At 34.0% G+C, this 14,033-nt stretch overlaps 1 protein-coding gene across 1 annotated transcript in view; it reads right to left on the bottom strand.

Annotated features, from left to right (window-relative positions):
* Positions 1-8,211: 8,211 nt before the first annotated feature.
* Positions 8,212-14,033, bottom strand: part of VWC2L (von Willebrand factor C domain containing 2 like) — a 32,628-nt gene continuing 26,806 nt past the window's right edge. Inside the window, exon 3 of the mRNA XM_021924413.2 lies at positions 8,212-13,413. Coding sequence (XP_021780105.1) covers positions 13,264-13,413 — 150 coding nt within the window. The 3' untranslated portion in view covers positions 8,212-13,263. The remainder of the gene's footprint in view (positions 13,414-14,033) is intronic.

The raw sequence follows: 14,033 nt of genomic DNA, 5'->3' as shown, positions 1-14,033 counted from the left end.
CTAATACAGAAAGTTCGAGCAGGAGGCTTTCAAAATTTGGACATGACACTACCAACTATCTAATTATTTAACAACATGGGAAAGTAACCGAGCTCAGCCTTCCAGAATGCAGATATATTGCTTTAGGGACCTTTCTGCAAAACATATGAAAGTAACGGGTAAAAAGAAGGAAAGACTCGGGGTTGTCTAGTTATCCACCCTGACAAGCAGTAGCATTTACGGCTGCTCTTTTCTATCACCTTGTACAAATGAAGCACATGTAAGCAAAATAAGTATGCATGCAGGAACTTTCTATTTCCCCTTTCTCAACTGAGGGGCATCCAACCATAAATATATTTCAAAAGAGGTTTAACATTTCTGATAGATTGATTTGAAGCAGCTCAGAGCTACATTTAAATATCAGAGGTCTTGCTGCAAGGGCTTCCTGCCACCGCCACAGCAATTCTTGGAGGATTTCCCAATCACCACATGTCAAAAGAGGTATTGGTTGCAAGTTTCCTTTGTTCGCATTTTATGCCATATTTCTGACTTATTTTTAAGTCGCATAATGTAATATCTAGAATTAGCTATTATCCCCTACAATCAATTTTTTCTCCCACTGCTCTGATATCAAGGCACATTTTCTTTGTTTCTTGTCTTCACATTAAATTCTGTTGATTTTACCAAAATGTTTCAGATCACATATTTGGTCAATTCTCATGGCTTTCCAACCTCTTAAAAAGTCCAATCAACCCCCTATGCTATGTTATCTGAGATGGACAGAAAATCTGCTCAATACTTCTAGCCTACCACAGTATATATCTAGGTACCCACACACATTCAAAAATACTCTCACACTCGCAATCCCTTTCCCTTCTACAGTTTGCATAATGAATGCCACTAAACATTTGAGGGAAATAGCTGGGACATCAGGTATTAAACACACCAGTTTAGTTACATATATTTTCCCAAGGTGGAGCATTTTGGGGTTAATCAGATGACTAGTCATATAATACAGCCCCAATTCGTTGGAATGTGGGGAAGAGCAAACCTTGGATGATGGGGGGGGGGGCAGGAGGAGGGTTCTGGCCCATAGAGGGGAAGACACCTAGGATAGGTGCCTGTAGGATGAGTCAGAGGACAATGAGTGCTGGGAGAATAGGGTGGAAAGGGATGTTTGTTGATGGTACCTGCTGAGGGAACAGCTGCCCTTTTCACATGCTTTCTCAATGGCTGGTCTAATGATAATTAACGTAACTATTAAGTAACACTAGCTCTTGTTTATTAAGCCCTGATATGTTTCAGGTGCTTTGCAGACATTACCATACTTTATCTTTAGAATTTGATAAATATATCATTGAGAATGATACTGGGTAATGTATAACATGAATTTTGCACTAAAGTGACCCACACATTACATGAAGTCTGTTCTTAATAAACAACTTTAGGTATCCATAGTGAGATTATGAAACAGTAAAAGTTCAAGCTAGACTTTGTTTCCCCTGGCAATCCGTCTATCTTTTCTAGATCATCTGGCTCTGCCTCCTATCAATTAATGTGTGCAGGCTAATCTTAGGGGAAACTAAACCAAACTTAATTAGAAAAGTAATCTTCTGAGAAGCACCTTCCTTCCCACTAAGCAATGCATCCTAAACTCTCCATGTGAAGGTTGTTCTGTATGAAATAGAAAACAAATGCATTTCAAAAGGTAATTAAAAATAGCTCAAATAATCAGACTTCTTATTTAATTACAACTATATTGAAGATACAATATGGGTGTGCGTGGATTCATTTATTCACAAACATATATATTTGCATCTGCAATATGTTGTACATAGTAAGAATAAAACTGTGAAAAAATAGATAGAAATCCTTGCTTTCATGGGGTTTACCCTTGTGTCCTGAGGAGGGGAGACCAGCAAGTCAATAGGTAACATAGTTATTTATGTGGCAGTAGGTATGGTGGAGAACAATAAAGCAACAAAATGGAGTGGTCGGTGGTGGCTTGGGTTGTTAACTCACAGCTCATAGAACCATATGGGGATCACAGTCCAGGGTTTGAGGGATGCCCTGGTGGTCCTGGGCTTCTTGTAGGGTCTGAGACAAGCAGGGAAAAAAGGCCATTACAAGATCAGTCCCAAGATTACCAAGCCAGGCAGTGAGGGTAAGACAGTCACTGTTGGGAAAGGAGGGGTTAGGATCTTTTCAGGAGCACCCAGAGTTCTGGGGTTCCTTCTTCAACAAGATGTGGAGATGCAAAGGCCCAAGAAGGTTTAGACTGAGGGAAGATGAGACTCTGTGCCTGAGGAATCTGAACTTTAGAGTCTCTTGTTCCGGATGTGTAAAACTTCCGAGGAATATAGAGGGATAACCTCCTAGAGGCCTTCTAGGCTCATCTTGCCTGAACTCTTTTGAAGGCATTTAAATTTAAGGATGAAGAACACACCACAGCTTTGTTTTTATTTTAGTCAGCCTGCACAAAGGTTACACAAACCTGTGCAGGGAATGGTGGTGGGGTGGTAGGGCACAGTTGGCACTGGGATTCCAATTCCCTGAAAAGCTTAGGCTATTACATCCCAATGCTGATGTGAAGTGAAGAAGTGAATGTAACTTCCTAGTATGTCTACAACAGAGAGGAGGTTTAGATGAAGCTAGGCTGTGTGCCTTAATTTGTGCCTTCAGTGTGAGCAGTGACCACTTGATCTCTGGGTACCTCTGAGAGAGAGATGGATGTCTGGGCTCTGTGAAGAAGAGCTTGGGGGTCGCTGTGGACTGGAGACTCACCATTCCTGAGACTGAGGAGTTGCATTGCACTTTCAGTGAGGCTCTCCCATAGCCAGCGGTTTGAACCTCTCTGGAGAGCTATTTCTAGGTATTCATGAATCTTGGCAACAGTGACTGCCTTAACTTCCCAGTCAGACCCCACCGCATTTAATTCTGAAACTATATCCAACTTCCAAGGTGATCCCAGTTTCCCATTTTCTACCATGCACACTTCACAGAGGTGTTTTATTAGAGAGTCTGTCTACAATCCTAGAAAACAGGAATATTCTATAAAAACCATAAGTGAAGAGAGGTTCAAGAATGAGACAGGAAGGAAGTTTAAGAATAATTCTCAGGGATGCACTCAACCGTATGCCTTGCTACTGTTTTTGAGTCCGATTATCTCCAAGATTATATGAATGTTTATGAAAAAATTTCCATATGTATGTGTTCAACACCCTTCCATCAGTCTCTCAAGCTTCCTGCAGAGTGGGTTACTGAACATTAAAGTACTGCATACCGCTTGAAGAAGTGCATGCAACTTCCTAATGTGTCTGTTTTCAAGGGAGAAAATATGTGTTTTGTCAGGGGACTGGACTCAACATTTCAAACATTTACGTAGGGAAAAAATAGTCCCCAAGTGTTTTCCATATCTTAAGTGAGAAACACAGAAAACATTCAAAATTTTGCACATTACCCTTCCTTTCTGCATTTTCTCGAAGACCAGGGAGCCCTGATAATTCTAGAAGCAACATGATTAGCAGGCAATGAATGTGGCATTAATTTTTATTGTGTCAACATTGTAAAATAATACTTCTAAAATCTAATTTGCTGATGAATTAAGAGGGAATCCTGTTGGTATAAGAGAATATAAACATAAATATTTTCTTTCATATTTTGGAGGAAGCTTTATGAAAGGAATAGGAAATTATTGTTTGTGGCTTATTAAAGTAGCTATTTATAATTACTCTGTTTTGACATCTAGTTTATAAGAATATGATAATTCTGACCTTCAGTTGTAGAGATGCAGGCTTTGAAACTGCCTTTCATAGGACATGCTTGCATCATGAACTGCTTCAGGGGCTCTGCAGCCAACGTATGTGTGCAGCTGCCAGAAAATGTTTCATGTTCAGTGTGTTTGTTTCATGTCTGTTATGCTTATCACTAATTGTCTACCTAAAAAGAAGTGAGAACATACTAAATTAAGGTGAACAATTTGCACCCAATTCTCAAATTTAAAAAGCTGGTTTTTCACATAGTTTCATAAAAATGTAAATGGATATACTTAAGTGAATATTTTAGCAATTTCCCTAATAGGTGCATAAAATGGTCAATGAGGCTTTCTAAATGCTTTGAAAAGAATCTCATAGTTACAGGTGTTGACAAGTCAAGTGGCAGAAATTATTTGTTGGTTAATTAGTTTATAGAGTACAAATTTTAATAAGTCATAGTGTAATTTCTAATAAGGAACATGCTATTGATTGGTTTTTTAATAAAAGAAATAATTACATCATCGGTTATAAATTCTATTTTCTCTTTTAATAGTAATTTTAAATCACAAGGATAATATGGATTTGTTGCAGGAAATTTAGAAAATACAGGCTTGTCAAAGGAAGAAAATAAAAATTATTAGCATGTAGATTTATATCATATAGAGTTAAGCAGTACTAATATTCTGAAGTATTTCATTCTAGTCTTTTTCCTATACATGTATTTTATTTTTACTAAAAATAGGTCTCTCTCTATATGACCTATAAATATATATATGTATGTACATATATATAGTTTCTGGCTCATTAGTTTAATATTATAAACATATTTGTGAGGGAAATGCTTTTTTTTCTATAATATTACTTAAAATGCTTTCTTAGTAGTACCTATAGATATACTGTGGTTTCTTTAAACAATCACTTTATTCTTAAATATTTAGGTTTCAGTTTTTCCAAGTCATTGCTATTATCAAAGAACTTTATAACAACTATATTCATATACATCATTTAAAATTCTTACCTCATTATTTTTGATCAATTTTTTAAAATGTCATTGTCGCATTAAAGGTTCATACATTTTTACCACTGTTCAGAGAGCATATATCATTTATACTTTTATCAGTAGTGTGTGAGAATGCTTGCTACATTTTACCTTTCCTAAATTAGATGTTATCTTATTTATATTTTTTTGTTTATTTTTCTTAACCTAACTACTCAACATGGTAGCAATCTTCTTTTAATATGTGAAAAAACTTATAGAGGAAATTATATGTTACTTATACAATTTTTCTTTTAGAAACTATTTGCTTTTATGATTAGGAAGAGCTTCCCTATTCTCAGAACAAGTTAATATTTACAGTATTTTCAACATACCTTCATGATTTTATTTTTTAGATTTATAATTTTAATCCAACTTAATTTTTTTATCTTTTTATATAATAGGTAAGGTAGTAATGTAATTTCACTCTTTTAAAAAAATGAACTTTTCTAGAACAATACATTCTCTCACCAGATATTTGGATGTCACCTTAATTGTATACTAAATTGTAATACACATATGGGTTACTTTTTTAGATTCTAGTCACTTCTGTTTATTTCTGTTCCCATAGCACATTGGTTAAAATTACATTTTATATATTAATACAGCTGGTAGGTTGAATTTTCCCATGCCCCAAATGCATTTTTTCATGTATTTAAAATTTTCACAAGAAATGTTTATTTTGTCAACTTATTTAAAAAGTTACATCCCATAGAAAATTGTATAGAATTTCTGTTTATTGTTAGATAACCTAATACATTTGAGTTTTTACATTTAGAAACCTGATTTGTTTCCTTATTATTTTTAATGGTTTTAATAAACTTTGTGGCTTTTGTAAAATATGTATCCCCCCAAATTAATGTTTATTCATTTTCTCTGGAATGTCTTTTGTAGTTTTTGGCCCATTTTAAAAATAGAGTCATTGATCTTTTTAAAACAATCAATTCTAAGAGCTCTTTCTATATGAGAATTATGGGATAAAGTAGGTATTAAATTGTTTCTCCTGATTAACTACCCAGTTTCCCAGCACGGTTTGTTCTACAAACCTGCTTTCTGCCGTTGATGTGAAGTACAACTTCATCGCATACCAAATTTTCATATGTAGTTAGGTCTGTTAAACTTTCTATTATATTTTATTGATATCTCTGCATCATTCACTAGTGCCAAAATTTTCTTTTAATACATATATGTTTAATACATATATTTACATACATATATTTAATACATATATTTTATATGTTTGTGTGTGTGTGTATATATATGTTTTGACATCTGCACATTCATTTTGTACCATTATCTCACTAAATTCTCTTGTTTATAGTAGTTTTTGCCAATTTTCTTGGGGCTTTCGAGAATACAATCTCATATCATCTGCAAATAGTGACATTTTTACCTCCTTCTTTCTAATTTTCCTCTTCTGAATTCTCTTTTCTAATTACATTAGCTAGTATGGATGTATTCATCTATCTATCTATCTGAAATGTAAAATAATAGTAGACATCCTTGTCTATACCTGACTTTATCCGGAGAATGTCTTGAGTGTTTACCTACTAAACATAATTCTTGCCTTTTAGGCTGAGGTAGATATATTTTTACCATGCAAAAATTGTCCACTTCAGTCTTGTTTTATCAAGAATATTTGTCACTACTTTTTGCGTATTCATGTATAATGTCATTTTATAGAAATGATAACATGCTCTTTCTCCTCAATTTACTAACAAGGCAAATTATACTAATGGGGTTCCTAATATTGAACTATCTTTGCAGATCCCTACTAAATCCCACTTGGTTAGGTTGTGTAATTATTTTAATCTGCTGCTAGCTTCTGTTTGCTAACAAAATATACAATGCCTTTCTCACAATCTCTGAAAATCCAGTTTCTTCATGACTTTTTCTTTTTTTTTTTTTTTTTTTTGAGACGGAGTCTTGTTCTGTCACCCAGGCTGGAGTGCAAGGGCGTGATCTTGGCTCACTGCAACCTCCGCCTCCCGGGTTGAAGCAATTCTTCTGCCTCAGCCTCCTGAGTAGCTGGGATTACAGGCACACACCACACAGTTTTTTTCTTTTAGTAGATACTGGGTTTCACCATGTTGGCCAGGCTGGTGTCAAATTCCTGACCTTGTGATCTGCCCACTACAGCTTCCCAGTGTGCTGGGCTTACAGGCGAGAGCCACCACACCCGGCCTTTTCATGACTTTGATAGAAAAACTCAGGTGAGATTAAACCCTGACCTGAGATGATATTAGACTCTTCATTATATTTATCCAGTCTCCTTAGTATCATTATTACATATTTTGTTGCAGAAATGTTCATGTAATTGATTGAAGAATGCTTTCCTAGACCACTAGTAATATATCATACAATATATGAACTGCATTTCCTCTGTAAAATCTAGAACTCAGGGATTTAGATCGAGGATTTTGTAATGGTATTTTATTTAAGATTTCTCCATTAGTAATCATAAGCAAGGTAGCTTTTTAGCTTCATTTTTTCAGTTTGCAATCTTTGGTTTGTATCAATATTATACACCATTTAAAAAAAGAAAGCTTTTTTCTTGCCTTTTCTCTAGAAAAATTTCAATAAAATTAGGATTTTTTTCTTCAAATGTTTGATAAAATATTTTAAATTATAAAAATATAGATTTGTAAAAATTATTTAACAAAGAGGCCTGTGAAATAAAATATCAAATTTCCCTGCTTCTAGATTCTTACTTCCACTTCTTACTTCCTCTTCTGATCACTGGATTACTGTTAAAAATTTGGTGTGTATTCTTTCAGAACTTTATCAATGCAACATGCAAAAATTAAAAGGGGTTTAAAAATAATCTAATTTGATTTTGTAGTGAGATAATAATTTTTGTATTTTGTGAAACTTTGTATTTTGTATGTGAACTACCTGTTCACATCTTTCTATTGTTTTTATTGTTAATTCGTAAATATTTAATGTTTTAAAGACGTTAGCTCTTTTCTCTACTTTCTCACTTCTGCCTAAAACTAATCATCGAATCATTATTAACATTCGATTATGTAGCCACTTACCTTTTTTCCTTTACACATACAAACTCAGTATCTATTTAAAATGGTATCTTATTGGCCGGGCACAGTGGCTCACGTCTGTAATCCCAGCACTTTGGGAGGCTGAGGTGGGAGGATCACTAGTCAGGAGTTCAAGACCAGCCTGGCCAACACAGTGAAACCCCCTCTCTACTAAAAATACAAAACTTAGCCGGGCATGGTAGCAGGTGCCTGTAATCCCAGTTACTTGGGAGGCTGAGGCAGGACAATCGCTTGAACCCAGGAGGTGAAGGTTGCAGTGAGCCGAGATGATGCCACTGAACTCCAGCCTGGGTAACAGAACTAGACTCTGTCTCAAAATAAAATAAAATAAGATTTTTATTTTATTATAAGATACATATTTATCTTATTTTAAATTATGTGACATAAAATGTACACATTAGATATATAGTATATATTATATTACATACAAAATGATATGTATTCTTCTATACAGTTTTTGCTTTATTTTACCTGGCAGTAAAAAATATCAGTAGTCTTTTAAAAGGCTGTTTTTATTTAATTACCCCAGTGAAGAATTATTAGGTTTTCTACCAACTTTTCACTCTTAAAATGGCATGAATGTGGGACAAAGTACAAAAGGTGAAACTGCTGACTTTCAGTGATGTAAACATTTTGAAAGAAAGTGTCTTGTTAAAAGTTTATAACATTTTCTCCACTCTTTCTTAACTCTTCTCAACTCTCTCTCTTTTGCCGAAATGAGGCACCATCAATCCCACATTATCATCAATAAAAAATTGGCTTCCTATTTTTTTTATTTCTATCTCCTTATCCTTTTGGTGATTATTATATATTTTTATACATTTATTAGACAATTCATTTTCTTATGTAAATTTCCTTTATTTGCTCTTTGCCCATTTCCTTCCCTGTAGAATTGTTTTCCTTTCTCATTTATTTTAAGGAGCTCTTTGTATATTAGAGATATTAACACTTTTTTTTGGCAAATATGTTCTCCCAAGGACCTTTAGAAGGTATTGGGTGGCTGTGAAGTCCCTTCTCTTTCTTATTTGTGCATGGCTCATCCCCTTTGTTGTCCCCTTCTTTTCTATTAATATTTGCCCTTTTGCCTAGTTTATTTTCTGCTTTTTTGCATCACTACTAAACTAGAAGAGAGTGAGGGACATAGAATTAAATATTTGAACAGGGCTTGTGACTTTTAGTTGAAAGGAACTGAAAACTTAATGTGTATACAGGATTTTGTAGGAGCGTTCTGTCTTTTCAAATTTTTCATGGGGTAACATTTCCTTCTGAGCCTTGAATAATGACTGACTGTATATTCCAGTGAAAACACAGAACTCACTGCCATACCAGCTAATGAAATGTAAAAAATGCAGTCTGTCATTTGGATGCTCCAATGATCAAATATTTTGATAACTGACTACATATTTTATTTTTTAATGCAGAGATTCAGCATTCTATAACTATGGATTCTTAATGACTTGGGACAAAAATATTAGCATGTATGAACAACTGAAGAATGGAATGAGTGGCTGCAGAGCAAGAGTTTGAAATTAATATTAATTCACATACAAAAATAAATGATGGGTATTCTTAGCTATATGTATATAATATATACTTACAGCCACATTACTAGTCAAATTTATGATCAGTGTCCAAATGTTTGAAATATTTCTGTGACATTCCAAGCCATAATGTTTTCTTTAAACAGATGCTGTGCTAAATTATTTTTTTCATACCATAAAAACAAAAATCCATAAAGAGTGCTCATTAATTCACATGGAAAGGCCTGGGGCTGAGAGATAGGTCAAAGTAACACAATCTTAGGGAAAGAAAAACAGTCTGAAAATGTCATATTTTTCAGGAAGGCATTTGTATTGCTAGCTCTTGGAGCTGTGTAAAGGAAAGAGAAACAAACGCTTAATATTTTTAGAAACAATAAATTCCTATGTCAATCCCAATTCTCACCAAATAAAAAATTACTCTCATCTTTTTCCTCCTATTATGAGTCTTACATAGACTCTGTCCAGTCATTCATATCTTTCCTTAGTGTTTTTATTTTATTCAGGCTACATTGATAGACTATTCTTGGTGCTGAACTAATTTTAATATGAATGGATTACTGTATATTTTATAGTTTGGGTATAGTCATTGATAACCATTGAAAATCTTGTTTATGGTAATCACTGAGACACGACAATTTAAAACTCTCTTCTTTATACAATTAGAGAAAATTCCTGGAAATACTTGTTCTTAAATTTATTCTTAAAATTATATTATCAAGAATAAAGACATGGTACCATTATTTAGGGAGTAGATTTCCCTGCACTTTATAATATTAAAATATTTATTTCTAAAGATAATTGTTTATTTTCATTGGTAAAGTGTTTTACAGAAAAAATTGTTATGCTTCTTTGTTTTGTTTGCTCTTAAATATCAAAACAAATATTTCTATGTTAGCTGAATGTGGAGTTACAAGGTTTGGTGTGATGGATTCTATCACATTCAAAAGTTTATATCTTTAATATAAAGTTTATATCATATTTTAAAAGTTTTATAACTTTAATGCCTTGTGCTTTTGGCAAGTTGTAATTCAGGAAGGCAGAAAAATCAATTTTAATATGAAAAAAGAAAGTATTTGACAGCCAAGATAATCAGCATTTATGCAAACTGAAAATTACTTGCCCGCCAAAACAACCATTTGTGAAGATTTAAGAAAATATAGAAAATGTTATGACTGTTTATAAGTTAAAATTCATTGCGTCTACCTTGAATCCATAGGATATATTTTTAGCTTATTGTTGTTTTTAAAAAATCTAGGAACATAGCAACTATATTTAAAATAGTTTACACTATAATGGGCATATTTATTATGGTTATAGTTAATAATCATATATAATGAGATAGACTTAAATCATGTGTTGGAAATTTAAGTTATTCCAGTTATGCTGTCATAATAAACATTTATTTTTTCTCCAAGTCTTCTATATGTCATTTGTCTCTTTCTCTTTTCTGGGCTAGGCTTAGAATAAGAGCCAATAAAACCTGGGATTCAATCTGTCTTCTCAATAAAATTATTGGTACCATTGGTGGTCATAGGAGTCTTCAGTGGTTCTTTATATACTCTTCTTTGGCAATGATTATACTTTAGTTTTGGGGCATATGTAACTAGCGGCATTTAATAACAAAAAGATAACATCTCATAATGTTATATTACAACCAGTCCTTCCACTAATTTAAATTCAGATTCATTATCTTTATTTAAGAAAAGCAAATTTGTTTGGAAGTACCAAGAGGGAACAGAAGTGGCCATTTCACAGTGCTTCATGATTTAAAAAAATCAGAAAACTTAACTAATATACCTTGTGTACTTAGCATCTGTTTATCAGAAATACCAGTGGTTACTAATTAATTAACTGATTGAACAAATAAAGTCTATTCATTATACACTTTTGTACAAAGAGGATTTCATTTGGAGAAAAATTTCTACTCTGACATGATTGAGAGAAAAAGGATAATCTTGGGCGACATCAAATTAAGTGTGACTAGTTTGTAGTGGCTGATTTAACATATGACATAGACATTAACTCTGGGCATATTATGGGCTTTAGTGTAGGATGGCTAGAAGGATGTGATAGATGCATGTGTAAAAACTATATTTTAAACATATGCATTACATGTTCTAATTCTACGAGTATGCTGGAAGTGTCTAGACAATAAATTTTAACTATAACCATAATTGTGAGACAAAGCTAAAAGTGCGACAAAGCTAACCAGAGCCACCTGGGGAAGGAAAGAGCCTCAAGGACTTGTTTACACAGTTGTTTCTAGGGGAAAAAAGAAAAAAAAAAATGCGGTCTTCAGTCCAAGACCTGTCAATCCAATTTTTAAAGATTGATTAGGTAGCTGAGTTTTTCTTCCTTTTATCCTTGGAGAAAATGAAAAATAACACTTTCTCTTCTACTTTAGACTCACAATTCATATACTTTATGACAGTTTGGTCTCACCTGAGCCATCTCTTCTCTAGGACAAATTATGCTAACTCTTTCTGTCTGTCCCCATAGGTCCTATTTTTCAACCATTAAATCATCTTATTGTTCTTTCTTGTATCTTTTCCAGTTTCTTCAGTCCCTTTAAAATTTTGAAGTCTTAAATTTAATATCTTTGCGTATATTTATGTTAGATGAGTTAGAACTTTAGGAGCGTTATTTCTTCCTGCTAAGTGAGAGAGACGGTCACTATGACAGGTAGATTGGAGAAAGGAGATAAGAAGAAAAAGAGAAGCCAGATGAGCAACTTAATATTCAAGTTATTGGATTTCTATGATCAGAAATAGCAAAACCTGTGTCTGGAAAATGTCACAAAGGTTTTTAATAAGTCCTTTAGAAGATACCAAAACACAAAAAATTATCAGAAACAACCAGAGCTACTTAAAAAATCTTTCAAAAAGATTTTTTTATCTTTTATAAAAGATAAAAGATACCTTTATGCTTATTTTTACTAATTATCCTTCTGTAAAGGAAAAGATTAGTAAGTGAGCTCCAAATTCAGAGCAAAAAATAACAGAGAAAGATGGCCACTGCCAACTCAAGAAAAGGGACAGGAATTTAGCATGAGAGTGAGTAAGCTTATCTTAATTAGGGGCTAGAACCATTTTTTAAGCAATATTATTGACAGAGGGAACATTTGTGGAGTGTGGCCTAGTAAAGAATTATTTTTTCCTTTTTGGTAGTACATGGTCACAAGGCAAAGTGCGCTATTGGCTCTGTTTATGCACTGTCTTGGGTTTATAGCATTGCATTGTCTTCTCTGCAGCATCATGTTGATTTGGGGTGATTAGGATATTATAGTTGGTTCAACCTCTCCATTCCATGAGGGACAAAAAGGAAACTATAATGTTGTAAATAAAAGAAGTTTCCCTCTGTAGCAGTTACTGTGAGAGAATAGTTCCACTATAATAAAAACCTTGAATAAAAGCCCTAAACTTTTTATTACTTCAATTTAAGTGCATTGATAATTTTATTTACTATTTCTTGAATTTTATATTTAACTTTAAAACCTAAGGTCTTATCTATGTTCAAAACAAAATACCTGGCTTTTACCCTACTCTATATCCTGGGTCATGTACCACAAAATGGGGTGAACTGCTCCATTGGCTCTACAAAAGAGAGGAATGCAGTCACTACAAAAGGATGGTACTGTGTTCTTTCCAATATCCTCCTTTTAAATCAACACGAAATAATAGGGATCACAACAAAGTCAGCTTACAACAGCTTTAATTCCCCAAATGGAAAGCTGCACGATAAACCCACTGCAGCTTTATTTTCACTTTAAGGTGGGATAAAACTATACATCCGCCATGCCCATATTGGAAAGCCACAGGCAGATCTTAGAGGGCTCTTGCATTGAATGGTGTGCAGTAGTGAGATATTTGTATTTTGTGCTAACCCCTCTTCGAAAGCTAATGCAGTGTGGTCTTACCATTTTTGCAGACAGGACAACATTGTTCTGGTTCATAGACTGGGTTGACACACTCAGGAACTGCGCAGTCTGCTACAACACAGTGAACTTCATTGCTGGGCTCACAGCGACACCATTCACATGGAGAGGGCTAGGAACAAATCTAAAATTAGCCCCTTTTCTCCTATAACTTAATGCTTGCACATTCATATGCTGTCAGAAGACGAAACATCAGTGCTTATTATTTTGGCTTTACTGTATTAATTCCATTTACCATGTCTATGATCATTCTCCCCCGGTGAAAGGCAACCTAGATACCCAAGCCACAGTGGATTACAACCTGCACTCGGGATGCTGTGAACAAGTAAAGCACCTGTTTATGACTTTTCCTATATCTTATGTTCCTACTTTCCAGAGAAATATTTGCATAACTAATATGTCATCTCCTGGTTTGTTTTCCAGATGTACTGATTGCTCTGACCTCCTCTGGTAAATAGGCATTCTACTGGAACATGTAAGATAATTTTTGCCATCTGTCATTTTATTCTTCTTGAGAAAGGAGAATTACTGAGAAACAAGAAAATGGTAAGTGGACATCTGTACCCTTTGTGTGAACTCTTTTTCAAGCTAACTTAGACTCTAAATGGCATTTTTCAATGTGAATATTAGAGAAGATTGCATTTAGGAACCAAACATCCAGGTACTGCCTCTTGAAAGATTCAGTGAATACCTTTCATCTTGCCTGCTTGCTTTTATGAATGAACAAATCGA

Source organism: Papio anubis, chromosome 10 (assembly GCF_008728515.1).
Source record: "Papio anubis isolate 15944 chromosome 10, Panubis1.0, whole genome shotgun sequence".
NCBI lineage: Eukaryota > Metazoa > Chordata > Mammalia > Primates > Cercopithecidae > Papio > Papio anubis.
The sequence above is the reverse complement of the archived record's forward strand: the minus strand, read 5'-3'. Positions and strand labels throughout refer to the sequence as shown.